Source organism: Trifolium pratense, linkage group LG5, assembly GCF_020283565.1.
Source record: "Trifolium pratense cultivar HEN17-A07 linkage group LG5, ARS_RC_1.1, whole genome shotgun sequence".
Taxonomy (NCBI): Eukaryota; Viridiplantae; Streptophyta; class Magnoliopsida; order Fabales; family Fabaceae; genus Trifolium; species Trifolium pratense.
In genome coordinates, this window is record NC_060063.1 from 27,635,722 (window position 1) to 27,663,205 (window position 27,484).

Below are 27,484 nucleotides of genomic sequence, written 5' to 3' on the forward strand. Positions count from 1 at the left end.
TGAACACCTGGGAGTTGATTTCTTGATCTGGAAGCTGCGCCACAGCGCAAGAGGGATGCGCCAGAACGCAGTTGTAACTGCCTCTTTGCGCCTGGGCGCAGAGGCCTGCGCCTGGCGCAGCTGCGTATTCTATAAATACTTGTTCTGTTATTTTGTGCAGGTTGGATTTTCGGGATCCAGACTTGAGAATTAAGCTCCATCTCGTACTTTCCTCTACTCTTTTAGCTGAAGATGATGAAGATCATGGAAGATGAAAGCCAATTGGTGATCAGGTGCAAGATTATGGCACACTAAGCACCAAGATTGGGAGTTGGAGGTGAAGACTAAGGATCAAGCTCTCGCGCGGATTAGTACTCAATTGTAATCGGTTTAATGTATTCAATTCAGAACTTCTTATGTGTTTAATGCTTTTGTGTTTTGTAGCTGATTACACAAATGATTTGATCAATTGAATGCATGTGAGAATATGATTTAATTGTAGACTGTAGAATTCTGAGTAATCAATGTATGTTTAAGATATTGAATGTTCTTGATTATGTTAATTGAATCATGTGTTTCAATTCCTCAATGAATCACAATTCACTTAAGAGATTAAGGAATTGTGATTGATTGAGAGAAGTGGATTGCAACAGATTGAATCCACGTACAATCGATTTAACATTGAATAGGTTAACCGGTTCTATTGCGTGTGATTCCGCGTGTAGCTTGTGAATTAGTTCGATCCGAAAACTCTCAATTGTTCCAAAAACCTTGAAACTAAGAAATAGTAATTCCTTCTGAAAATTCACCCCCAATTTATGTGTAAAAATTGTTTGTTCAAATACGATATCCATGCGAATTTAATGCAATCCCTGTGGATCGACAACTCTTTATATTACTACTAGACGCATTCGTACACTTGCGAATAGGTCATCAGTCGATATGCAAGAGTTTGCAAACAATTGAAGTCTTCGCTTAGTTTTCTGTTTTTACTTAGTTTATGTCGTTGCTCGCCATGGCTAGGTGTTAGTATTACACTTCCATCTTAAGGTTATGGAGAGTAGTGCATACCATGCTCTATTGATATTTTTATCTTATGCTTTTGTTGATTGAGATTACTAACAAGTTTTATTCATAGTATAGTTTTTATCATCTTTCATTTTAGGACAAGAATATGAGAAGGACCAAACGAAGAAGTCGATGTATGTCCATAACTTATATGCTATATCCAAGATCAATGTGCTTACCGTGTGCTTGAGGTATGCGAGGATTTATAACGTGATTATGTGGAGTGTTCCGTTAATTGTCCCGAGATGGGACATTTGCCATGTAATTTATTCCATTATCTTTTAACTTGTTTATAAATTGTTTTTCCATGACAAGAGAAATTAGATTGTGTTTAGATTTGTGTGTTTGCGTGATACTAGGGTGATTTTATATAAAAATATATTATTGTTTATTTTGCTCGCTAATCTTATAAAATTTTTGGTCATATATCTAACCTAGAGATTGCAATTTTTCTTTGTTGATAGAATTAGAGACTGTAAGTTTGATTTACTTATTTTATGTGTGGTAACAATTAGAGATTGTAAATTTTTCTTTGTGGTAACAATTTTTAGTTAGACTTTACTTATTTTATGTGAAATTTTGAATTATCAAAATCCCTTTTCTTGAAAACTAGAGGTTAACACAAAAGAGAAAAAAAATTAGAGATTGCAAGTTTGAACATGTTCCAAATTTCTTGGGAATGGTTTCATTGAAAGTAAACAATTCTATTATTTGCATTTAAAAAAATTTGACTGAAAATGTGAACTTTGACAAGAAAAAAAATGTGCAGCACATTTCTAACAGAGTTACAGAACTTAGACTAAAATGTGTTTCATGTTTTATAAACTTATTGTGATGGTTAGTAAGATCAAGTCAAAATCCTCACTATTTTGTCTTTTCATGTATTCTCTCTATTATTGTAGTTTCAAAATATTTTAGAATATATATTAAATAATAGGATTCACAAAGTGTCACATTATTGAGAAAAAGCATTTATATTTTCAAAACTTTAATAATTGCAAGAATGAAGAGACTAAAAAATGGAGAGATCCTAACTTAGTAAGATCTCTCTTTGTAATTCAAATTTTGCAAATCCAATTTCCATTTTTAGATTTTTGAATTGAATCTAGCTCAATTTTTTTTTATCAAGTAATCTAATGTCTAGAAATTTCACCCTTAAGTAAATAAGTGGGTGTCCGAGGTTCAAACTTCGACCCCACATATATAATGTAATGTCCATACCAACAAAACTAAATTTACATATACAATCTAACTCAACTTTATTTTCTAATGTGACGATTTCTCGTACTTATAAATTTTTAATAAATCTCATACCCAATAATAGTATTAGACTTAGCGTGTGCATATAAATGGTAAGTGGCCATAATCGATAGATGTTAATATTATAATTTTTTCTATCGGACTTAATTCATCCTAACAAAACTTACTTATAAAATGAGAATTCATCCTTTTGTGTTGTCAAACTTCTTAATAGTAGCGATTTATAATGCTAATAAGACGTGTCTATGTAGACTATAGATGTTTGTTATTTGAACCAATGTTTTAAGAATCGGACCGGAGGTCGAACCGTTGTGACAACTGGTTCAAGGGTCAACCGGTCGGATCGGTTCAATCGTTATTGAACCGTTCATATAATTTTTTCACGTGTTTGAGTCTATGGTTGGAAAGGAAAGATTTTTGATTTTTTAACCTTTCAATTTCAATCCATCGTTTTTTTTAATTAAAAAATCAGTTTTTTTTTTTTTTTTTTAAGTGAGAGAAAAACCGGCCGGTTTTTCCGGTTCACCGGTTCACCGGTTCACACCGGTTCACACCGGTTCATACCGGTTCACACCGGTTCACACCGGTTTTTGACCGGTTCCACTGACTAGCGGTTCTTGCTAGTCGTCCGGACCGCTGAGGGCACCGGTTCGTGGTCGAACCGGTCGGACCGGCCGGACCGGCCGGTTCGGTTCGGTTTTTAAAACATTGATTTGAACAACAATTTTAGAACAACTTTCGTTTCCTTTCTTTTTATTGGACAAAAATGATAGAGAGAGAAAATTGAGAGAGAAAATAAAAATATAGTAACATGAGTATGAGAGAAAAAATTATAAAAAATTAGTTGTTCAAATAATATTTCTAAGAGACTATATGACCCTAATCTCTATCAATGATACTTGTGGTCCCCTTCTTCATCACCAATCCTGCTGCTATTGGATTTCTAATTAAAATATTAAAAAAATTAAATTAAATTTGAAATTGAAAATTGAGAAGTGAATTACGGATTTTGATCTTCTAATTTTTTTCTCTCATTTTCTTAATCTAAGGGTCGATAAATTATAAAGAATAAAAATACACTTAAGAAGAAAGAGAAAATAACATTTCTCTCATTTATCAACCTTTTGATTAAAAAAAAAGAGAAAACACGAGAGAAAAATTGAAGAGGATTCAAATCCGTGAACCCACACATACACTATTAATTGATGTAAATTAATTTTAATTAGTGTAAATTAATTCTGGTTATGTATAAAGTAAATTTATTTAGCAATATTTTAAATTCTCATTGAATACACGAGTTAAATAAATTTGCATAACATCATTTTTTTTGGATATGTATAAAATATTTTTTCACATAATTAACATTATATTTCGATTAAACTTTTTAGGCTTAACTACACGTTTGGTCCCTTACGTTTATTTTAGGTTTTAATTTGGTCCCTTACGTTTAAAAAATATCAATTTGGTCTCTTACGTTTATTTTAGGTTTCAAATTAGTCATTTCCGTTAGTTTTGTCACTAACACCGTTTGAACAGTACACATGTCAGCGTGTACAAGTGCCACGTGTCTGTCCACATATGCAAATTGACTGCCACATGTGACAAAATTGACGGAAAGGACTAACTTGAAACCTAAAATAAACGTAAGGGACCAAATTGATACTTTTTAAACGTAAGGGACCAAATTAAAACCTAAAATAAACGTAAGAGATCAAATGTGTAGTTAAACCAACTTTTTAATACTAGAAAAAAAAAAGTATATATACATACATTATACATACCCTCTGCAAATTGATAATTAACCTATATAAGCAAGCTGCCATAAAATGCCAATCTATGATTCTGACCATTTAATCTCAGCCCTTCCTTCCTTATCATACCACACTTTCCTCTATATTATCTTTCTGCTTCCTTCTCCTATTTTTCTTCCTCTATCAATTTGAACTCATTCTATCAATGTTCTTGCATACTTCATTATCCTCATTCTGAAACATTCACTTCTTTTCACTTTTTTGTACTTTAATTTGTACTCTCATCAATAACCTCAACTATTATACCTTAAAGAACTATCTCTATCATCTTCAATCTTTCAAGTTCAATAAAAGCACCTGTTTTTTATTCTTTGGTATTTAATTTTTTTGCAATTCTAAATTATTCTATTGGCACCCTTTGTTTTGTTCTATATGTTATATATTGTTTTTACTGTTTTATGCATTTGTGTATACTTATAAAGCTTCAACTTATTTTTATTTTTTTTTGTTAATCTTAAAAGAATTGAAAATGGCACCAAGATACAGTCGTGGAAAGGCTAAGGGAGAGAAGAAGAAGAAGGAAGAGAAGGGTAACAAAATTTCTACTATACTTATAGAATTAAGCTATAATAACATATAAGCACTTAAATTGAGAGCTTATAAAATTAATTGTTTTTTGGTGTAATTTTGCAGTTCTTCCTGTTGTCATGGATATCACAGTGAACCTTCCAGATGAAACTAGTGTTGTTCTCAAGGTTTGTTTTATTTTATTTATTTTAGAAGAGATTAAAAAAAAAAAATTAGTACTAATAAATGTCATGGCTGATTATTCCTTTGTTTATTGTCAACAACTTTATGTAAGTTAATTATATACCATAAAAAACACTTTATGTAAGTTAATTTGTTATATTTATCTTTAGCTAGATTGTGCTTATTAGTGCTGCACTTTATAAATTTTTTAGTAACTAATTAATAATTAAAATAAATACATAGTGTCAACCAACAACCATTAGCTCTTGCACCAACAATGATTTATTAAGAGCGATAAAAAATTTGAACCTCTTAAATAAGTAGTCAGATGTTCAATCTCTACCTCGAAAAATTTTGGTGGGAGAAAAAATTATTAGAGATTTTCTAAGAGAGATTAACTCTTGTTAAAAAGTGGAGAAAATTTATTGCTATTGTATTTTGTGTCATCATTTGTTCACACCAAAGTTAGACATAGTATGTATTTGTACAAAATGAATTTCTAATTTGTACAATACATGTGGTTTACTTTAAAAACTTGTAACTATGTTTGGCTTATTTTTTGAACAAGTGTGTGGTGTGGTGTTACTATTGATTTTTGAATGATAATTTGAGGATATAAACATCTTGACAAAATTTTAATGACACTATTTCAACAAAACAACAAAATAATTTTTGCAATTTTCTGTTATGTAGCTTGAATTTTTCAAAACTTGGACTTACTTTGAAGAAAATTATGGATTTTTCTTTCATTTTCAAGTTAGTTTAGCTTTCACGACTATATTACTATTATTATTTTTGTTTTTATTTATACTCCTATATAATTTAATTCGAATAATTTAATTTATGTTTTATTTTTATATTTTTTGATATTTTGAAGCAGGGAATATCAACGGATAGAATAATAGATGTTCGTCGGCTTTTATCGGTGAATACAGAGACGTGTTACATCACAAACTTTTCACTATCACATGAGGTAAAATTTGTGTACCAAAAATAATTTTTGTACCATTTATGATAATAATTCATATATTTTTATCGTTTTATTATGTGTTACACATGTGGGTGTCACTGTGGTATTTTTTTTTTTTTCTAACAAACTATTTGACTTTCTTTTAATGAACTAGACACTGGTGTGCCAATAGAAAGCAACCATCGTCATCTCAAAAAAAACATGAAATAGAACAAATTTAAATGGTCAAGTACATTAGTTTGGTGAACTTTAAATGCGGGTACACTTGTTCTCTAGAAATCCACGGATAATATCCCACTCATCTATTTTTCGGTGAATTAACTCAGTTGGTAGGGAAATTACATTATATGTGTAGAAGTTGGGGTTCGAACCCCCAACACTTCAGCTTTTCACTTTTAATGTGGAATTTTTTAAAAAATATCAACCTTAACTATAATATAACTCTTGGAAAATATTATCGAAGAGATCGAAATTTGAATTTAATTTTTATTGTATTGCATTTGAATATATACATGTACATAATATGCTAAAGAACCTTGGATTTTCTCTGTCAAAAAAAAACCTTGGATTTTCTGTTAAAAAACAAATTCTTGGATTTTCGAAGAATTTTTGTTGTTATGGATGAACTCATCTATTTACTAAAAAATTCCAAGCTATAAAAAATAGCACATGTACACCAAACAAAATAAAAGAACTGGTTTTTTAAAGTTTACTCTGAATTTATTTTTTACCAAAAAAGTTTACTCTAAAAAGTAATTCATATGAAATACTACAATGAAATAAATTTAAATATTATAAGATATTTTGGTAACCTAATATACATTTTTTTCATGGCTGGTAACCTAATATATTTTTCTTTATGACTGTTAACGTAAGGCTTAATTAATAAAATAGTCCCTTAAAGACATTTTTGGTTTCACATAGGTCCATTAAAGAAAAAAAGGTCCGAATAAGTCCCTTAAAGAAAAAAAAGTCCGAATAGGTCGCTTAAAGACATCTCCGTTAATCAGTTTGATCCTTTCCGTCCATTTTTTCGAGGACCAAACTGATTAACGTAGATGTCTTTAAGGGACCAAACTGATTAACGGAGATATCTTTAAGGGACCTATTCGAACCTTTTTTTCTTTAAGGGACCTATTTGGTCTTTTTTTCTTTAAGGGACCAATGTAAAACCAAAAATATCTTTAAGGGACCATTTTACTAATTAAGCCTTAAGGTAATATACAGAGTTATGGTAAAAGTTATGCATATGTTTATTGTTTAATCCTAGCTTATTACAATTATTTTATAAAAATAATTTTAAAATTTCATTATATTTTTTTTCTTCTAGTAATTAAGTGATTAGACTCACACACTATGTTGAGAATGAATTTAGATTTTGAACAAAAAAAAAAAGAGTTTAAAGACTATGCATCGTCAGTGCAAATTAATTTTACACTGACAACCAATAAGAATGAAACATTTTTTAACATCATATTAAGAAAGTGAGGGTTTAGTAGAGTGATGTGGCGAAAAACATGATTGATATTAATTGACGATGTAACAATGTAAAATTATGCATATTCTTTTTCTCAACAAAATAACTAAATATAATTTAATTGTAAAATTTATTTATTTATTTATTTTTTGACAAGATAAATTTATTTATATTTTGATAATAATGATGTGATATACAGATAAGAGGTGTACGTTTGAAGGACACGGTGGACGTGTCCGCACTGAAGCCATGCCTCCTCACTTTAGTTGAAGGTTTATCTTTCTCTCTCTCTTACTCAACTTTTTGAATTTATATTACTATTTTTATTATGAAAAAGAAAAAACAAAAAAGAAAAAGAAAAAAAGTGTTACGACGTCGTTAAGTTAATCTTGTACCTTTTTCGCGCGCAGAGGATTACGATAACGATGGAGCGGTGGCTCACGTGCGAAGACTACTGGACATCGTTGCCTGCACCACCAGCTTCGGTCCGTCGTTTCCGCCGAAGAATGCGGCGAAATCGGGCAAATCTCAACCGCCTCCGGAGAAGCAATCACCGAAAGACGCTGCCACGGCGGACGCAGACGGAGAGATAAGCCACTCGTGCCCTAAGCTTGAGAGTTTCTACGAGTTTTTCTCTCTTTCACATCTCACTGCACCTCTTCAATGTACAATCAATTCTTCTTCTTCTACTTTGATGCTATTTCATTCATTGATTTCTCTGTGCAATTTCGTTTCGGTGATGATGATTGATGTGTTGAAAATTGATGAATGCAGATGTGAAGAAAGCTTCGAAGCGACATGTGGAGGAGATATCGGAGGAGGATCATCTTTTCTCGATTGATGTAAGTGTTTTTCGTCTTTCAATTTCTCGTCGCGCGTGTAAATTTTCGATTTTTTTTTTTTGAAAAGTTGATTGGTGAGTATTTTTGTTTCTCTTTTTTAATAGAGAAAAAAAAAAGACAGATTTATTTTGAAACTTCAAACTTAATATAAATATTATTGTTTTTGACTAAAATAAACAAATTTTATATGGAGTTAATTTTCAAAATAAATCTGTCTATTTTATAAAATCAAATAATTGAGAATTGAGAATGAGTTGGGAAGAAAGTGATTTTTAAAGGAGTGTTTTTACTTTGAAAGCAAGTTTAAGTTAAACATATGATAAATTTATCATTTTGTGAAAAAATTACATTTTTGTAAATAATAGTAGTGAAGATAAATTAATTGATAATAGATGAAATTATATGTGAAGATGAATAAGTTATAAACAAAAGTTTGAAATGCTTAGTAAAAGTTAATGGTTAAATGAATTGAAAATTATAAACATGTAATTACTAAATTTATCTCTTCCAAACTAACCTTTTCCATTTTTACCAAACATCCTTGGTTGTGTTCTCAGGTGAAGGTGTGTAATGGGAAAGTGGTGCACGTTGAGGCTTGCCGAAAGGGGTTTTACAGTGTTGGGAAGCAGAGGATTCTGTGTCATAATCTCGTTGATTTGTTGAGACAGATTAGCAGAGCTTTTGACAATGTTAGTGTTTTTACCAAATTTTGTCTCTTTAATGTAGTTTAAAATAATTATTACAGTAAAGTATATATAATTTAGTATTCGAAATAATCATAGGAACTTCTCTATTATAACTTTGTAAAGTTAACAAATTTTGCTTCTCAATTTCCAGGCTTATGACGATCTCTTGAAGGCATTTTCAGAACGTAACAAGGTATTGAACAACTTCGAGTTTTTTGCATTTCTTTTAATTATAATGCAAATTTGCTATGACTAGTTAAAATAAGCATAGAACATGTTAATGACTTTGATTGGCCCATGTAAACTCTGCTTACTATGACCAACACTGTATTTACTTATGCTCTCTGCCTCATTTTCTTGTCTTCAGTTTGGAAATCTCCCCTATGGCTTCAGATCCAACACGTGGCTTGTTCCTCCTGTTGCAGCACAATCACCATCATTTTTTCCTCCTCTTCCAGTGGAGGATGAAAATTGGGGAGGAAATGGTGGTGGTCTTGGAAGAGACGGAGAGTATGATTTGATTCCTTGGGCCAGCAAGTTTTCTTTTATTGCATCTATGCCCTGCAAGACAGCAGAAGAAAGGCAAGCTCGTGATAGAAAAGCATTTCTTCTGCACAGCTTGTTTGTTGATGTTGCCATTTTCAGAGCAATTAAGGCTGTTAAACATGTTTTGGAAGATCCCAGTTATAGATGCTTAGTAGCAGAAAATGATATTTACAGCGAGAGAGTAGGTGACTTGAGTGTTAGAGTCTTGAAAGATGGTTCTGTTGCAAGCTGTAAGATTGATTCCAAAATTGATGGAGTTGAAGCTACAGGAGTAAATCAAAAGGATCTAGTCGAACGGAATTTACTGAAAGGGATAACAGCAGATGAAAATACTGCGGCCCATGTATGATGTTTTTACATAAGCATTGGTTATATTGGTGCTTTGGCTGCTATTTTTTCTTTCATAAAACTGATAAATATCTGACATTTAATGCGCAGGATTCTACCACTTTAGGTGTTGTTTACGTAAGATATTGTGGTTATGTTGTTGTTGTGAAAGTTGAAGGCGAAGTTGATGAAAAAGTCAAAGTCAATACTTTATCTCATCAAAATAATGAATTGTTTGATCAGCCAGAGGGTGGTGCCAATGCACTAAATATTAACAGGTTCGTGAAATCTTAAATGTATTGTGGCGTTTTTTAACCGTTTTCTTTAATATTTATTTATAATTTATATATTTCATGAAGTTTTGCTGGGAGTTTATTTTGATGAAGTTTTGAGATTTCCTCAGTTTTACATAGAAATTAATTGTCAGAGTGCTTCGTACTCCTAGATGTTTCGGATGACATAGTTTTTTTGTTCTAGCTTCCGTTTTTTTTTTTTAAGATTTATATTATGATAAAATTTGATATATGTAAAAGATCTCACCTAGTGGGCAAACGATTTTGTTATTATTTTATAGATTTGATTCAATTTCAACATTTTTTAACTTCATATCAGTTGTTTCAGCTTCCTTTTGTTGAATACGCTCTCATTCATCGATCAACCATAGAGCCTGAAATTGTTTTGTTGTTCCTTGCAGTTTAAGATTTCTTCTTCACACCACAGCTCTACCGGAGAACAATAAACAGATGACCGAGATACAATTGTCTGAGAGTGAAGAGCTTGGCGGTGATACAGACACTTTTGTGGAAAATCTGATTAAAAAAAGCCTTGCTAAGCTTGAGGAAGAGGAACTGACTTCGGACTATTTTGTAAGATGGGAACTAGGTGCGTGCTGGGTACAACATTTGCAAGACCAAAACAATACAGAAAAAGATAAGAAACCATCGTTGGAGAAGGCTAACAATGAAATAAAGGTTGAGGGTCTTGGGAAACCCCTCAAAGCCCTCAAGAATAATAAAAAGAAATCTGATTCAAGCAATCCTAATTTTGAATCCGAACATTCAAAATCTAATCTCGAGGCTGAAAATGCTGCCTTGTCCTCAAGTGAATGCCAGCATGAAGCTGCGGCAGCTGAGAATGAGCTTGTGCTGAAACAGATGTTATCTGAGGCAGCTTTTACCCGATTGAAAGAATCAGGAACTGGACTTCACTGCAAGGTAAATATTCTCGGTGTAACAAAGTATTATCAAGTTCTATAGCGCAACCAAACCAATCTATTTCATCCGGTGTCTAAATCAAACTATATTTTCTTGTTAGCAGTCTATTCAAGATTTGATCGACTTATCTCAGAAATATTACATGGATGTTGCTATCCCAAAACTGGTAACTATATAATTTTATTATATTGGTTTGCTGCAAGGCTTTCTTGATAACATGACCGTCATGATTTTTATGACTGTTCATTATGCAATACAGGTAGCAGATTTTGGCTCATTGGAACTCTCTCCAGTTGATGGCCGCACGCTAACTGATTTTATGCATACTAGGGGTCTACGAATGCGATCTCTTGGGCACGTTGTCAGTGCTCTAAACTTTATTTACTTGTCCTCTTTGTTGATAAATAGCGTTCCTTTTTCGTGCTTCTTCTACAGTCCACAATCACAAATGGCATTCATTAGTGTTTCATTGACAACTCTATAATAGCATTACTAACTCTGAAAATATGCCTTTAGGGATTGTAAATGTTGGTCACCCACAGTTCTTTCCAAACTAAAATACTTTATATTTGCATCAAAGTTTCTGTTTTTGCCCTTTTATTGTCTGCCACACATTTTTAGAAGGTTTTGAGCGGGATTTTGTTTTAGTTTTATGATAATGTACGTGAGCTTTTCCATGTTGTATGATGTTTGCATTTTGCTTATCTTCACAGGTCAAGCTTTCTGAAAAACTTTCACATGTGCAATCACTTTGCATTCATGAGATGATAGTTCGAGCTTTCAAGCACATCCTGAGGGCAGTGATTTCTGCTGTTGTTGACAAGGAGAAAATGGCTTCATCAATAGCTGGTGCATTGAATTTGCTGCTTGGTGTTCCTGAAAATAGAGAAACGGATAAATCATGTGATGTCCACCCTCTTGTGTGGAAATGGCTAGAGTTGTTTTTGAAGAAACGATTTGACTGGGATCTTAACAGGTTGAACTATAAAGATGTGAGGAAATTTGCAATTCTACGTGGCTTGTGTCACAAGGTACTGGAGTTTGGAAATTGCAATTTCTTGTAATATGTTGTGCCAAATTTTGTGATTTATAGTGGCAAGTATTTGTTGCTTACAAGTTCAGTTACTATATTAAAAATAGATAAAGGACCTATTGAGGTGAGTTGTATTTTACAGCTTAATATTGTCACCGTACAAATTTATTAAAACGAGTCTGAGTTTTACCTCTCTGAGAAGTCGAAGTACCTCTAGTAATTGTTTGGTGCCTGAATGAGTTTGTTTTACATGATCTTTTGCTACCTTTATTACCTTACTGATTATTGAATACAGTCTTATTTTCATCTCATACGAAGTGTTGTATGCGACTCTTGTCATGAATCAAGTGATTGAGCTTAAGATTATAATTTTTTATTGAGTTATCAATTACAGCTTGTTTCTTACCATCATTGTGTTAGGTGGGAATTGAGCTCGTTCCAAGGGATTTCGACATGGATTCTCCATTTCCCTTCCAAAAAACTGATATTGTTAGCTTGGTCGCAGTTCACAAGGTAGCAGACAAGTTGAAATATAGGTTGTCTCACATAATGTATTGAAGATTATTGAATAGTCCCTAACTTATTTATTGTTTATGCTGATCCTTTACAGCAAGCAGCATGCTCATCTGCAGATGGAAGGCAGCTCTTGGAGTCCTCCAAAACAGCTTTAGACAAGGGAAAGCTTGAAGATGCTGTTACCTATGGGACAAAGGTATACTGTAGCCAGAACCCTTTGCTTGGAAATCTTTAGATTGCTGAAAAAGTTTTTCAACATTCAATATCTTTCATTCTGAAATTGATTTATGTTATCCTCTATAATGGTAACAGGCTCTTGCGAAGCTTGTAGCAGTTTGTGGTCCCTACCATCGGATGACAGCAGGAGCATACAGCCTCCTTGCTGTAGTTTTATATCACACCGGAGACTTCAATCAGGTTTTGTTTTTCTCTTATATGTTTTTCTATTGGTAGACATGATTTCATCAAACCTTAGATATATTTCAGTTATAGTTTATATGCATGTCTACCAATGCCTGAAGTCCCTGAAGTATTAGCCCAGTGGTATGGGTTGAGACACTAATGAGGATTATGTAGGATTTTTGGGGCTCAATCCCTGCGCTGCGACTACCAAATTCACTTTCCCCTAACAAATTAATTACTAACAATTTGCCCTGAAAAAAATATGTATCTATACCAAAATATCTAATCTACTCTTTTTATTTTTGTCAAGTCCCAGATTTGATTTCTGCTCATTAAGTTTCTTACTTTATTACAGGCTACAATTTATCAACAAAAAGCTTTAGATATCAATGAGAGAGAGTTAGGTCTGGATCATCCTGATACCATGAAGAGCTATGGGGATCTTGCTGTTTTCTATTACAGACTTCAACACACAGAGCTGGCTCTTAAGTATGTTTACCCTTGTACAATATTGTGGTGTATAAATTTATTAAAGTTCGGTTTGGTCTGGACTTTATATATACTTATAATATTTTAGTTTGAAGAATAATAATTTATAAAGAGAAAATAATGTTTACAAAGAAAGAGGAAGATTGAAACCCTTGCTTGTGTCCTATCTAACAGTATTTTTAGGTTTGCTTCCCTCCTTAGCAGAACAATATTTATATTAATCTTCAGAAGTAGTGTAATGAGTTTCAAAGTTTTGTTAACAATATTAATGAAGTCTTTTTCAATTTTTCTTCTGATTTATTGTTATGCTGCTTGTTTTTGCAATCAGATATGTGAAGCGTGCTTTATACCTTTTGCATCTGACATGTGGCCCTTCTCATCCAAATACTGCTGCAACTTACATTAATGTGGCTATGATGGAGGAAGGTCTGGGAAATGTACACATTGCTCTCAGATATCTTCACAAAGCATTAAAGTGCAACCAAAAGTTACTTGGTGCAGATCATATTCAGGTTTTATGTTCATTTTATTTTCTGTTTTTGCCACAGTTTGAAGGGTTTTTTTTCCCGATAATCCTACATTTTACTTAAATTCTCCGTTAAGTGTTTCATAACACATAATTGTCGCAATATGCTTCATAGTAACAAATGAAGCTAGTAGGCTGAAATAGATAAGACATTAAAGAAGTCAAAACAAAAATATTAACCTATAGGCTTGTATTACTTGGTATTTCTCATTTGTGTTATAACATTTGAATCTTTCTTGAATGCTGATTCTTTGCAGACAGCTGCAAGTTACCATGCTATAGCAATAGCACTCTCGTTGATGGAAGCATATCCATTGAGTGTGCAGCATGAGCAAACAACTTTGCAAATTCTGCGGGCAAAACTTGGCCCGGATGACTTGCGAACACAGGTATATTGTCACATTCAAGTATGTTCTTTGTGCTGCAATCAGTAGTTGGTTTAGAAGATATGGCAGTATCAAACATAATAATACACAACTTGGCGGTTAACATTTTACAGTATTATAGTCAGTATATTTAAGTCTTAACTGATGTCACAAAGACGTGTTTGAATAGTTTTAGTACTACTCCCTCGAGTCACTATTAAAAGCAAAAAAGAGGCCTCAAATCTTTATCACTATTACAAGCTAAAGTTAAATACTTTTGAACTATTCAATGCCAGTATTCCTAATATACCCTTCATTTAATTCAAAAACATTTAATGTAGTTAGTTGAGTGAGATTTTCCATTTAAAATATCTAGGATACTTTAGTAAATTTAATTTGTATTTTACATGAAATCTAGAAAATTAATTTCACTTAACTAACTTTATTTTTTTTTTTTGACGCTCTCTTAACTAACTTTATTAATCACCGTGAAATTAGTTTTTTTTGCTTGTAAGTAATCAACAATATTATAGTTAGTAGATTTAAGTCTTAAATGGTGTCACAGAACAATGTTTTAATAGTTTAATTCATCATTATTATGAATATCTACGTGATATTGTGTGCTAAGTCTTATTTCTCTTTTTTCTTAAAACAATAAATAAAGGATTATAACTGTTTTGCATAACCTATACTTTCATGATGAATTCTACAGGATGCTGCAGCTTGGCTTGAGTATTTTGAGTCCAAGGCATTTGAACAGCAAGAAGCTGCTCGAAATGGCACGAGAAAACCTGATGCATCAATAGCTAGCAAAGGTCATCTAAGGTATAGTAAAATTAACCTCGGAGTTTTGAGTTGATACTTAATTTCTGCATTAGGAAGTACTCATGTAATGTATATTGCCAATGACCGTCATTAATTAATACAGTTCTTTTGGCGTTCTTGTGGCTAGTGGAAACATCTCAATTTTGTCGACTAATGGAGAAATTATTTCGTGTATGTTGTTTGCAATCATGGATATACTTGATATTTAAAAAGGACTTTGTGTCAATTCTAAGAATACATTGTACACAGTACAGATAAATTTAATCTGCTTGTGGCTCATATGTGCCTGAAGACTGAAGTAGACATGACTCCTATTTTACGTGTTTGCCTTTGTAGAGGGCTATGTTATCCTCTTGAATTGTCATTATTGACGTGTTTCATTTCAGTAAAAGAAATTATATATTTTTGTAACAATTTCCTATATTTCCATGGTATTTGTCAGTGTGTCGGATCTTCTTGACTACATCAATCCTAATCACGATACCAAAGGGAGAGATGCAGCAGCAAAGAGAAGAAACCAGGTAACAAAAGTGCCCTGCAGATTTAGTGTTCTTGATAATGTTTTCATCAGTTTGAGTCTTTAGGACCGAGGAAAAAAATGATATAGAAGAGTTGTCTAATTAATGAATACTATTGCCTGCAGTCTAAATATACATTTTTTGAACTTATTATCTGGCTCATATGATTGCTTTCTCTCTGCTTTAAGTCTGTAAGATACAGACAGCAATAATAAAACCAATGTTTAATCTTAAATTTGGAGTTACCTACACTGTTTTTGCAAATTACCAATTCAAATAGAGGATGATGAATAAAGGATTTGCTCAGGAATTTATAATATACACGACTCTGTAATTTGCTAATGGATAGAGAGAAATCTGGCTAATGATCTATCTTGAAGAAGAACTAACCATCAATTAAATTGTTGTACTCGTGATATATATTATAATGGTTGCATCGAACATACAACTTATTCATCTTCATCTCCATTTCTGTATTTTCTTTACACTATAATGAGCTGTAAATAATATGAAATGTGCTGCAAGATCAATTTAATAAACCTTCTGGATACAATTTTTCTTGCCTCGAAACTATTATTCATCACATTAGTGCGAGAACCGGGACTTGCATACTTCCCCTATATTTTGTACTACAAATCATGTTTTTTTTAATTGTGTCAGGTGCGAGCAATATCCTACCAGAACAATGTCTCAGCAAGTTCTGATGAGTCTTCAAAAGAAATCCAAAAAGAGGCTTCAGATGAAGAGCTACATATACCTGAAACAGGAGGTAGTGCAGATTCTGAGAATGAAACCAACTCGGCACCTGATCCAGAACTGCCAATTTTAGAAAAGATCTCGGACGAAAAGCCACAAACTTCTAATGATTTATTGTCTGAAGTTCATCCTGATGGAGATGATGGATGGCAATCAGTTCAAAGACCAAGATCAGCTGGTTCATATGGCCGGCGAGTGAAACAAAGACGGGCAACTCTTGGCAAAGTTTATAGTTACCAGAAGAATGTGGAAGTTGGTACTGAACAACATCCTTCGGTAAAAAGTGCTACTCAGAATAGTAAGTATTATTTCTTGAAGAAGAGGACAACACACCATGGGGGTTATGCAGATAATCGTGCTGTGAACATCAGCCAAGGCACTAAATTCGGAAGAAAGGCAGTCAAGGCTGTTGCATACAGGGTCAAGTCTACGCCATCTGCTTCTAAGACCATTGTAAATGAGACACCAGAAATTGGTGACAAAGAACCTGATTCAGTTGATGTTAATCCAGTTAAGACCCCTATAGTCAGTCTTGGTAAAAGTCCATCATACAAGGAAGTAGCCTTGGCTCCTCCTGGGACAATCTCCAAGTTGCAGGTCTATAATCCTCAAAGTGAGATTCCTATTAGTCATGAATGCGATGTTGGAAAACACAAAGAGGAAGATATCGAAGCTCATAGAAACATCAATCCAACCCCAAAAGGGGCAAATAATGCGTTTAAAGAGAAATCTGATGATTCTTTGTCTGATTCAATAGAAGATTCACAAGATGATACTGTAGTTTCTACTGAGATGAAAGAAGAAACTCAGTTGAACAAAGTTGTTCAAGATAATTGTGTGACTTCTGAGGGGCTTGAATCTGGGGACGTTGAAGCACAAGGAGCTGTTGATAACAGCATAGTGATTGATGGAGTAGAGAATGTTGTGGACTCTTACACACAAGAACTTATTACAAGTAATTTGCCTTGCAGTTTTGAACCTTCTGATAATATAAATTCTAGTCCACGTGGTAGTGAGGATTTAGGCCTCAACTTATTATCACCTAGTCAGAGTCAAGCTGGGGGCATCTCCTATAAGAAATTGTCTGCATCAGCAGCGCCATTCAACCCATCACCCGCCATTGCACGTGCTGCACCTATTGCCATGAATATGACTCATCCTTCTGGCCCCGGTCCTGTTCCAGGTATTGGCCCCTGGCCAGTAAACATGAATGTTCACCCTGGACCTGGTACTGTGCTACCTGCTGTTAACCCTATGTGTTCCTCTCCTCACCATGCATATCCATCTCCTCCAACAACACCAAACATGATGCAGCCATTGCCATTCATGTATCCTCCTTATACTCAACCTCAATCAATACAAACCAGCAGTGCTTTTCATGCCAATCATTTTACATGGCAGTGTAATTTGAACCCTGTCATATCTAAGTTTGGTCCTGGTGCTGTTTGGACTGGTTGTCATCCTGTGGAATTTCCTCGTCCAGTACCTATTGTTGAATCAATCCCTGATATCATTTCTGAGCCACAAGTGCACTCTTATACCGTTGAAAGTCCAAGTTCAGCTTCAGTTCTGCTTGAGGACATTGATAAGCTTGGGGATTCTAATAAAGAGGTAAAAACTTCAGCACCAGAGATTAATGAAGATGGAACAGTGAGAGTTGATTTAGAAAGTATAAAAGAAAATGGTAATCTAAATTTTTCCGCGACCAACACTGCTGGGAACGAACCAAATCAAAATGTTGGCTCGAACAACAGCACTAACAGTAGTGAAATGAACATGGATGATGAGAAAACGTTTAGCATTTTGATTCGTGGAAGAAGAAACCGAAAGCAGACTCTGAGAATGCCAATAAGTTTGCTTACCCGACCCCATGGCTCCCAGTCATTTAAGGTTATCTATAACCGTGTAGTTAGAGGAAATGATTCTCCAAGGTCCATCAATTTCTCTTCTAGTAAACATTGTACAGCTTCTGCTTAACCTACAGTACTTTGTTGTTGCTAATGAATTGTAGCAGTTATTGTGGATATAGAAGAACTCTGCCCCAAAAGTTCTCGTGAAGGATCGCGGTATTTCATAATTTGTGGATTCATTACAAATTGCTATGCCTTATGAGCTCAGTTTTATAGCTGCAGTATGCCACTATCTTTTGGGTGGTTTTCGGTAGGTCTTTCAATTCCATTCCTTCGTATCTGCTGAAGCTAACTCAGTATATTTCTAATTTGAAAAACAAGGAATCAATGAATTCTTTTGAGCAGGCAAATCAGATTTGACTGACAAAATCATTCAATTTCATGAAATAATGCAGATGTCTCTATTTTTGCTGAAATTATGTTGAAATTGCTCGTGGAACAGCGTTCACGCTAATCATCTTGTGCAGTCTGCGGGTTAGTTGTAGTCAGTTTTGGGGTTTCAGAGGCACCTTCAAGGTGAATTTTTGGTTTTTTATGTAGTTAGACAATTTTGATACAATGAATTACGGGACCGAGAGACCGTTAATAATTATTATTATTGTTAAACTATTTTCAATGATTTTGATAACTAATTTGGTTAAATTGTATATACATTCGTAATTCTGTCCTTTGATTTGTTATTGAATTGTTACAACTGAAATAATGTGAAGGAGCATATTCACAAAGGTCATTGTTACTTTTGTAGAATATTGTTAGTTGGTAATGGTTCCTTTTTATCGGTTGACTACATGTTGAATTTGCATGCAACTGACTTTACTACTCAATGGTTCTTTACTTCTTTGTTCCCATTGATAATTATCAATGCCTTAAAGGAAAGTTATGGATTTGATCTTTGTCCAAAATAAGATCACTTATCTGATTTTTGAATTCCAATACCCTTCTCTCCAGAAAAGCTATAAATTAGCAAATATAACTCTAAAAAGAAGCACTTAAGATTAGTCATTTGCATTTTTTACCAAACCCAATGAAGAAAAGTAAACAAAAACTAGGCAAACTCCTAGTTAGTTATGTCTGTTGTTTGCCCTATCTCCGGGAAAGGTCACAAAGAAACAGCATCAAGGCCTGTGAGAAATGATTCAAATGATATATCCGCACACTATGAGTATGAAGCACGGACACAAACATAACACTGACACTAACACGGACATGAACCAGTATGTCACACTCAGATAGTATGGGCTTGTTTAATGATACAATTGACAATGCTTGTGAAATGCTAAACAAGATAGGGTGCTGTGAGTTCTACGGCACCCTGCTTCATAGAAGTAGCGTGATAGTATTTGGTAATGTCAATAAGCTTTTTTCAATGTGTACTACACATTCAAACAGCTCAAGTGCATGTGATACAACATAAGATACATGAAATCATATAGGTTTCTCTATATACATAGTGCAATTTCATTGTCACTTAGTATTCAAATGTAGATAAGGTCAAGATACAAATGCAACTTCACGTCAAACATCTATCATTAAGTAATTCATCCAAATTAAGTAAAGTACTATAAAATATGAAAGAAAATCTACTGCTAGAGTAGAGTTTTATTATCCATTTATCCTACCCTCCAAACTCTCTCTGCAATAAAAGAGCACATATCAGAAAATCGTCCCAACACATACATACTCTGCAAGTAGTCCTCAATTTAAATTTAGTGTATTGTTTCACCCATTCAACATGAGGCCATACAAATCATATTCCCTTCAATAGTAGTTAAAAGTTTGAGTCCTTCAAAAAACTAAACACAAAAATTCAAAGATAACACATAGAGAGAAATATGAAATCTTTGTCAGTAAATAATAAACTGAAATTATTATCAATAAAGCACAAAACTAAGCTTGGTCAATAGAGAGAGTTATCTCCATGTAAGAAAAACAGGATCTCAACAATTAAAACTCTTTTATATCAAAATTGAAAATGAAATTAGAGGCTCAAGAAGTCGGCATATAACATGAATACAGCTGAGAAATATGAGAAAATTCTTGCAGGCAGGCAACCATTGTTTCTGTTTGATGCTATGTCAATAGAGAGAGCTATGCAGAAGCTAAGGAGTTTGATTAAATCATGGTCTGAGACTCTGAGTATGATTACAAAACTTCAAATATCACTTTGAAAACAAAGTGGCACAACATTAAACTTTTTATAATGATTTTGATCACTTCTTTCGAACAATAAAAATGTAAAACTGAAAATACAGGTTGGTATAACATTAAACTTTTTGTAATGATTTTGGTCACTAATTAGCCCTTAGTATGAAAATGTCAATGACTAATTTGGATATCAATTTTATCAGCACTAGATACAGGTTGGTGTGGATTGCATTGTAGCAAGATATCGACATTGCAGAAGATGATGATGTTTCTTTGCAATTTAATTTAATTTTTTCATTTAATTTTAATTCAAGAACCTAATAATAAGGTCTAATTAAAGAGCAACTAGAGTTCTAATAGGAGATATATTAAACTTTGAGTAAGAGCTTTCTTCTAACATTTTTTGTTGGAGGAGATCATGTACATGTAGTACAGGTTGAAGAAGTTCCTACCACTTATCTGTTTGAAATCTCAACCCATCTAGGTGGTATGAGTTCTTCCCAAGTCAATGTTAGTGATGAGGTTTTAAATCCTAATGTTGCTCGTGATTTGACAATTCTACAGCACTATTAGAAGGAAAATGATGGTAGTGACATTGGGCAAATATTTTATATCGATGAGGAAGAGAGAGCGATCAATTTTTTGAAGAATCGTAAAGCTGCTAGGGAAGATATTTTCACTGAAGTGGTGTTTAGTGCCAAGAAAAAGGATTTGTAGAAGAGTTTTCATGTTCGTAATACCCGCTCTAGTAGTAGGATGCCATACTGAGCGTTCTTTGCTCTTTTTTTCTTTTTCTTTTCATTTTTCATTTCCTCTTAGTTTATTATGTTTTTTATTTTCTCGCTATTTTCATTTTTCTAGGTTTGACTTTTGTCCCATAGGTTTTATTTCGCTTTTCATGCTTGAGATGATTTTGGTTCATGTCCCCCTCTTCTTTTTGTTCTTGCTTCATTTTATATCGTTCTAGGGTGTCTACTACCCATTTGCTAAAAAAAAACCCAATAATAATGATGATGATAACAGTAAATAAAAAAATTATATTTGACGTGGACTGCCACATAAGTATAACATATCGTGCCATGCTATTTAATTAGGTGACACATCATCAAAACTGAAAACCAAAATACAAGGGTGACCAAATATCTACATTTACGGGGAGATCAAAATTGCGAAAAAAATAATAGGAGGATCAAAATTGTTGATTTAGTAAAATAAGGTGACAAAAATTACATTTAAGCCTTTTTAAAAAGAGAAAAATAAATATGTTTCAAAAAAAAAAAGAGAAAAAGAGAAAAATAAATAAACTAGTATTTAAAATAACTGTAAAGTTTAAGAATATGTATTTTAAAAAGTCTCATATAGCTGTCACTTATAAATAACGGTAAAGTTTTTTTCTTCCAGAAATTAGATTTTAATTTAGGTTAATGTTTCACTTTGGCGTAAAATATAGATTTTTTTCCCAAAATATACCCCTATCCCCCTCTTATTTCCCGTAATACCCCCCTCTCAATTTTATTTCCCGTAATACACCTCTGACAGCAGGCCACCTGGGTAGCAACATTTGAAATGGCGCCATTGCCATATGGATAGCGCCATTCAGAATGGCGCCATTGACTGCTTTTTCTGTCCCGTCTGCGTGCATGGAAGACATGGGAGGAAGAGAAAGTGAAAGCTAATGTTGCCATTGACAAAGCATAGCGCCATTTCAAATGGCGCCATTGACCAAAACACTTTTTCTTGTCATTTTCCTGTCTGGTGCGCGTGTGAGGCATGCATGGGAGGAGATTTCAAATGGTTTGAATGCATGGGAGGGAGAGAAAGAAAAGAGTTTTGTTTGAAATTTTTTGAATTTTTTTTTGTTTGATTTTATTTATTTGATGAAAAAATAAATTATATTTATTTGATGAACAAATATTCGATGAATAAATAAATTGATTTTTTTATTTGATGGAAAAAAATTTATTACAAGACGATTATATAAATAATTAATTACAAACAAAACACTAAAATTCCTAATGTCTACGTCGGCCTCCGGTGCCACAAGGTGGAGGACCTGCATTCCTCGGATGTCCTCGTCCATATAATTGCTCTTCCGCATTTGTATCGTCCCTGTTAAGCATATTCTCGAGTTGATTAAGATTTTGAGACCACGAGGAACCTTCACCAGCAGCCCACGTTGAATTTAACATCTCGTCCGGTACAGCAGAACCCAAGGTTAAGGTTAAATCTAGGGGGATATGTTGGGTTTGTTGGGGTTGTGTAGAATCACCGTGGTAGTAAGAATTTTCATTGAAACGTTGAGTTCCCGGTGATTGAAATGGTTGGTCGTCGAAAAAATTTCGGGTGAGTGGCAATGGGGTTAAAAAATTGGATTGGCTCATTGGATATTGTTCGGTAAATGGTTGTTGTTGGTGTTGGGTAAATGGTTGTTGTGAATGAGATGTATGTTGTTGTTGAGGGGAATAAGATGGTGGGTCTGGGATATCGGTATGTTGACGTTGTTGGCTATATGTGGGTGCGTCTGGTAAAATGGTATGTTGGGTAAATGTATTCTGCTGCACATCAGGACGTGGGCGTGGATCAAATAAATAATGATCGGAAGAGAGATATGGCATGTTGAACCTTGTATAATTATTCAAGAACTCCGTTGAGTGCATAGGTACACCATCCACTTGATCTCCATCGAGGACACAATTATGACGATTATTCCAATGTTGGATTTCAACCATAAATTTGGCTGCCCAATCATGAACCGATGCTCGCATTGTTGTTCTGTGGTAACTCGTCATGACTTGGGGAACGCCATAAAATCCCGCATGTTGAAATCCAAATTGGAGACGGACTCTGTCGGTCTGATGAAACTCTACAACCTCAAAGTTTATGATAAATGTGGTTGCTGACCAACATGCAGCGTCCTCTGGATACAAGCACTGACTGACGTCATAAGGAGTCCAAGTAAACTGATATTTTAAAAAACAAATTAGAGATTTGTTAGTGTATGCATTTATTTAGTTTAAAAATAACAAAGAAATATTAAGAGAATATATATTACCCCGTTGTACATCGTGGTCCGGACCGCCAGAGTACCTTGTTCCGGAAGCAACGTACCTAAAATAATATTTTCACGATACGATTAATATCATAGTAAATATACATATTTATTATTAAATTCTAATAGATTGATTCAAAAAAAAAAAATTAGCAGATACTTACTTTAGAGCCAATGGCCTATTGAACGCTGGATTTCTACTTTTCTCGTGGTGAAATTCCCTTATTCGACAACGTGCCCATGCCTGCAAAAGTAAGGCACATCCGGACATGGTTTTGGTTGGTTGGTTTTGATCTGCGAGATCGCACATGCCCCTATACAACGTTGCCAAACAAGCTGAACCCCAACTATATCCTCTTATTGTGTGTGGATCTTCCAACAGTGGGAGGTACATAGTATGCACACGGTCCCCAGTTGTGTTGGGCAATAAAAATTTTCCCAAAAAATAAAGAATATATGCCCTTAGGTGCATCAGGAGAATTTCGTTGGTGGGGTTTGCGGGCATTTCGTTAAGATATTCTTCTAGCCATGATAGCTTAACAGAATATCCTGATCGCCCGTTAGATGGAGGAACGACTCCCAATAGTCGTGGGAAATCTGTCTCCCATATGTTATTGGAAGTTCCGGTAACAGCTTGTCCACAAATTTGTAGATCAAGCAACATTGACACGTCTTGGAGAGTTATTGTGGCCTCTCCACACGGTAAACTAAATGTATGTCTTTCCGGTCTCCATCTTTTTGCCAAAGCTGTGACTAAGCCCCAGTCCAACCTACATTTTTGAAGGAGGACGACGTTACCAAAACCACATTCTTCTAACAGTGGTTGTAACAAAGGGTTTGGTGCTTTAAATCGGCCCCCAGCTCGCGGTCTAATATTTTCCGTTGCCTACACACAACAAATTTATAATTAGTTACCGTAAAAAACAATTAATAAAAAAAAAATTGATAGTAATTTTTTTTTACTTAATAAAGACAATTTCATTAGTAAAAAAATATGAAAAAATTTACTATAATTTGATAGTAAAAAAGTTACATTACGTATAAAAAATTTACTATAATTTTTTTTTTATGACATAAAAATAAAAAATGACATAAAAATAACTTATACATTTAGTTTTTGTGACAAATGATTTTCACCAAGCCATAAAGGATCCATTTTGTGAATGAGTGAATGAGAGTATTAGGATGTATAGAAAAAGGAGTAGTGAGTGAAAGAAGTAGTAATTGAGGGTAGTAGTAAGGGTATGAATGGGTTGTAGTGTGAAGTATAAGTGTAGTGGAGTGTATATTTATAGTGTAGTTGAGTGAGGGTAGTAGTAAGGGTGTGAGTGAATGAGAGTATTAGGATGTATAGAAAAAGGAGTAGTGAGTGAAAGAAGTAGTAATTGATGGTAGTAGTAAGGGTGTGAATGAGTTGTAGTGTGAAGAATAAGTGTAGTGGAGTGATATATTTATAGTGTAGTTGAGTGAGGGTAGTAGTAAGTGTGTGAGTGAATGAGAGTATTAAGTTGTTTAGAAAATGTAGGTGAGTGAACCGAAGAAATAAGTTCAGCTCTGTGTGATTTAACAGGTAAAGCTGATCATTTATATAGAGAAAAATGTGCAGTCAAACGTGTGGGCCATATGGAGACGTTCCCTATGTCGCCATCTAAGGGACATAGCGCCATTCAGAATCACGCTAGCGCCATTTAGAACTCCACCATTGCTAGGACATGGCGCCATTGTAATTTACACTTTCAGAAAAAGCTGTTCAGGTAGATACATTCAAAATGGCGCTATTACACTTGGCGTTATTCCCTTTACACGCATGAACACTTCTTTCTCTCGTGTGAGAAGGATAATTTTTACACATGAGTGTTCTTGGGTTTGAGTAATAATTTTTGTATATAAGTTTACTACACATTAACACTTCTATCACTCACAAAAACACACATACATTCAAAAATAGGCAAAATTACATTACAGGTCTGTTATCTTATTTTTTTGTAACACTTTGGTCCTTTATCTTTTTTTTTAATACTTTGGTCCTTTATTTTTTTTATTTGTAACATTTTAGTCCTTTTTTTTGTAACAGTTTGATCCTTTATATTTTTTTATTGGTAACACTTTGGTCCTTTATTTTTTATAAATAAATAAGATAAGGATCAAAGTGTTACGAAAAAAAAAGACAAAGGACCAAATTGTTACAAAAAAAGATAAAGGACCAAAGTGTTACAAAAAAATAAGATAAAGGACTTGTAGTGTAATTTTGCCTCAAAAATATCACAAAAATACACATTGATTTATATAATATGGCACCAAATAAAGCTGTAGTGGTGTATTATAATGGGCAATGTGGTAGAAATTCTAATGGTATTTTTTTTCAAAGTGATCAAAAAAAATTCTTTAATGTGAGTACTAAGAGAAAATTTACTCCCTTAAAGAAAATAATTGAAGAAAAGTTGAATTTAGGAGACAATCAAGTGGTCTCCGAAATTACTTTTAGGCATCCGATGGTTGATATTCGGGGTAATTTAAGATACGAAGATATGAAAATTACAAACGACGACGAGGTTGAATATATGTTCAACTCACACGAGCTTTCTAACCTAACTCCTATCGAGTTATATGTTACGTTAGAAAGTGTTAATTTATTTAACCTGCACTTTACCTCACCGCATAGTCAACCAATGGTGCCATTCAACCAATCTCAACAATGGTCGTCCGGAAACACTTCATTAGGATGGCCTCAATGTGACCAACAAGAAACTTCATTTTATCAATCGCAACAATGGCCGATTGATTTAAATGCAACAATTCTAGATGAACCACTCCTTGAGTCACAACCGCAACAATGGCAACCATGGGCCTCCTCAAATGAACCACTCGCTGAGTCACAACCGCAACCATGGCAACCATGGTCCTCCTCAAATGAATCACTCGCTGAGTCATCACAACCGCAACAATGGCAACCATGGTCCTCCTCAAATGAACCACCTGCTGAGTCACAACCGCAACAATGGCAACCATGGTATTCCTCAAATGCATTAGTACATGTACCCGACCAACAACAAATCCCTCATCGACTTCCCGACGAAGTACCAAACTTTCCAGAGCACGTTCATGAAGACACTGAGGATGAAGAAGATTATGTGGCACCAACGTCTGATAACGACGACGACGATGATGACAACAACGTTGGCAGAGAACCATACAATCCACCAAGCCAAATGCGAGACGTGGACAACGTTCTTATTCGCCAACCCACTGCAGTTTTACTCCATGAAGATCAACAACTTCCCGTCAATGCAGAGTTAACACAAGGAATGGTATTTCACAATAAAAAAGATTGTGTGCAAGCAATCAAAACGTACCACATCAAACGATCAATAGATTTTACACCAAAACAATCTGATCAAGAGAGGTACGTAATTCTTTGCAAACACGCTCCACAATGTCAATTTTCCTTGAGAGCGTCGCATAGTAAGGTAACAGACCGTTGGAAAATTGTTCGCATAAGTAATACGCACACTTGTGTATCTTCTGCATTGACGCAAGATCATCAAAAACTTGACTCCAATATGATATGTGAAAACATTCTCTCACTTGTGGAAGGTAACGTTACAATACAGGTGAAAACTCTTGTTGCTCACATTAGAGATATGTTCAATTATACAATCTCGTATAAAAAGGCTTGGATTGCAAAAAACAAGGCAATCGTAAGAATTTATGGAGATTGGGAGGAGTCATATCAGCAGCTTCCACAATGGTTGATGGTGATGAAGAGGTGGCTTCCAGGAACAGTTGTCAAAATGGAGACAAGTCCAACAACGTTAGATGGTCAAGTTTTCTTTGAACGTCTATTTTGGACTTTCAAACAATGCATTCAAGGATTTGCGTTTTGCAAGCCAATTGTGCAGGTCGATGGAACGTGGTTGTACGGAAAGTATAAGGGGACGTTGTTGCTGGCCGTCGCCCAAGATGGAAACAACCATATTTTTCCGGTCGCTTTCGCAATTGTCGAAGGGGAAACCAAGGAAGCGTGAAACTTTTTCCTGAAAAATTTGAGGAAGTACGTCACTCCACAAGAAGGCATATGCG

The 27,484-nt window shown here is 34.2% G+C and overlaps 1 protein-coding gene across 2 annotated transcripts; it reads left to right on the forward strand.

The window, feature by feature from the left end:
- Nucleotides 1–4,095: 4,095 nt before the first annotated feature.
- LOC123884731 (protein REDUCED CHLOROPLAST COVERAGE 1) lies at nt 4,096–18,913 on the forward strand. Of its 2 annotated transcripts, none has more exons than XM_045933903.1 (25): nt 4,096–4,432; nt 4,580–4,648; nt 4,752–4,813; nt 5,686–5,781; nt 7,455–7,527; nt 7,666–7,920; nt 8,030–8,097; nt 8,655–8,786; nt 8,935–8,976; nt 9,151–9,672; nt 9,768–9,934; nt 10,351–10,870; nt 10,974–11,036; nt 11,130–11,231; nt 11,584–11,901; nt 12,324–12,416; nt 12,514–12,615; nt 12,732–12,836; nt 13,177–13,310; nt 13,639–13,822; nt 14,094–14,225; nt 14,914–15,026; nt 15,469–15,547; nt 16,205–18,460; nt 18,606–18,913. In XM_045933903.1, exons 2-24 carry the CDS (start codon nt 4,588–4,590, stop codon nt 18,275–18,277), a joined length of 5,496 nt encoding a protein of 1,831 aa, XP_045789859.1. In that variant the 5' UTR covers nt 4,096–4,432; nt 4,580–4,587; the 3' UTR covers nt 18,278–18,460; nt 18,606–18,913. The 2 variants fall into 2 exon arrangements, with proteins under 2 accessions (XP_045789859.1, XP_045789860.1); XM_045933904.1 differs by having other exon boundaries at nt 5,689–5,781.
- The last annotated feature ends 8,571 nt before the right edge of the window (nt 18,914–27,484 follow it).

Excerpts from the sequence above, each read along its gene's own strand:
- LOC123884731 (XM_045933903.1), top strand. The coding sequence starts at position 4,588 with ATGGCACCAAGATACAGTCGTGGAAAGGCTAAGGGAGAGAAGAAGAAG. Across the intron at positions 9,673-9,767 it reads ATGAAAATACTGCGGCCCAT|GATTCTACCACTTTAGGTGT; the intron begins GTATGATGTTTT and ends TTTAATGCGCAG. Across the intron at positions 15,027-15,468 it reads GCTAGCAAAGGTCATCTAAG|TGTGTCGGATCTTCTTGACT; the intron begins GTATAGTAAAAT and ends GGTATTTGTCAG.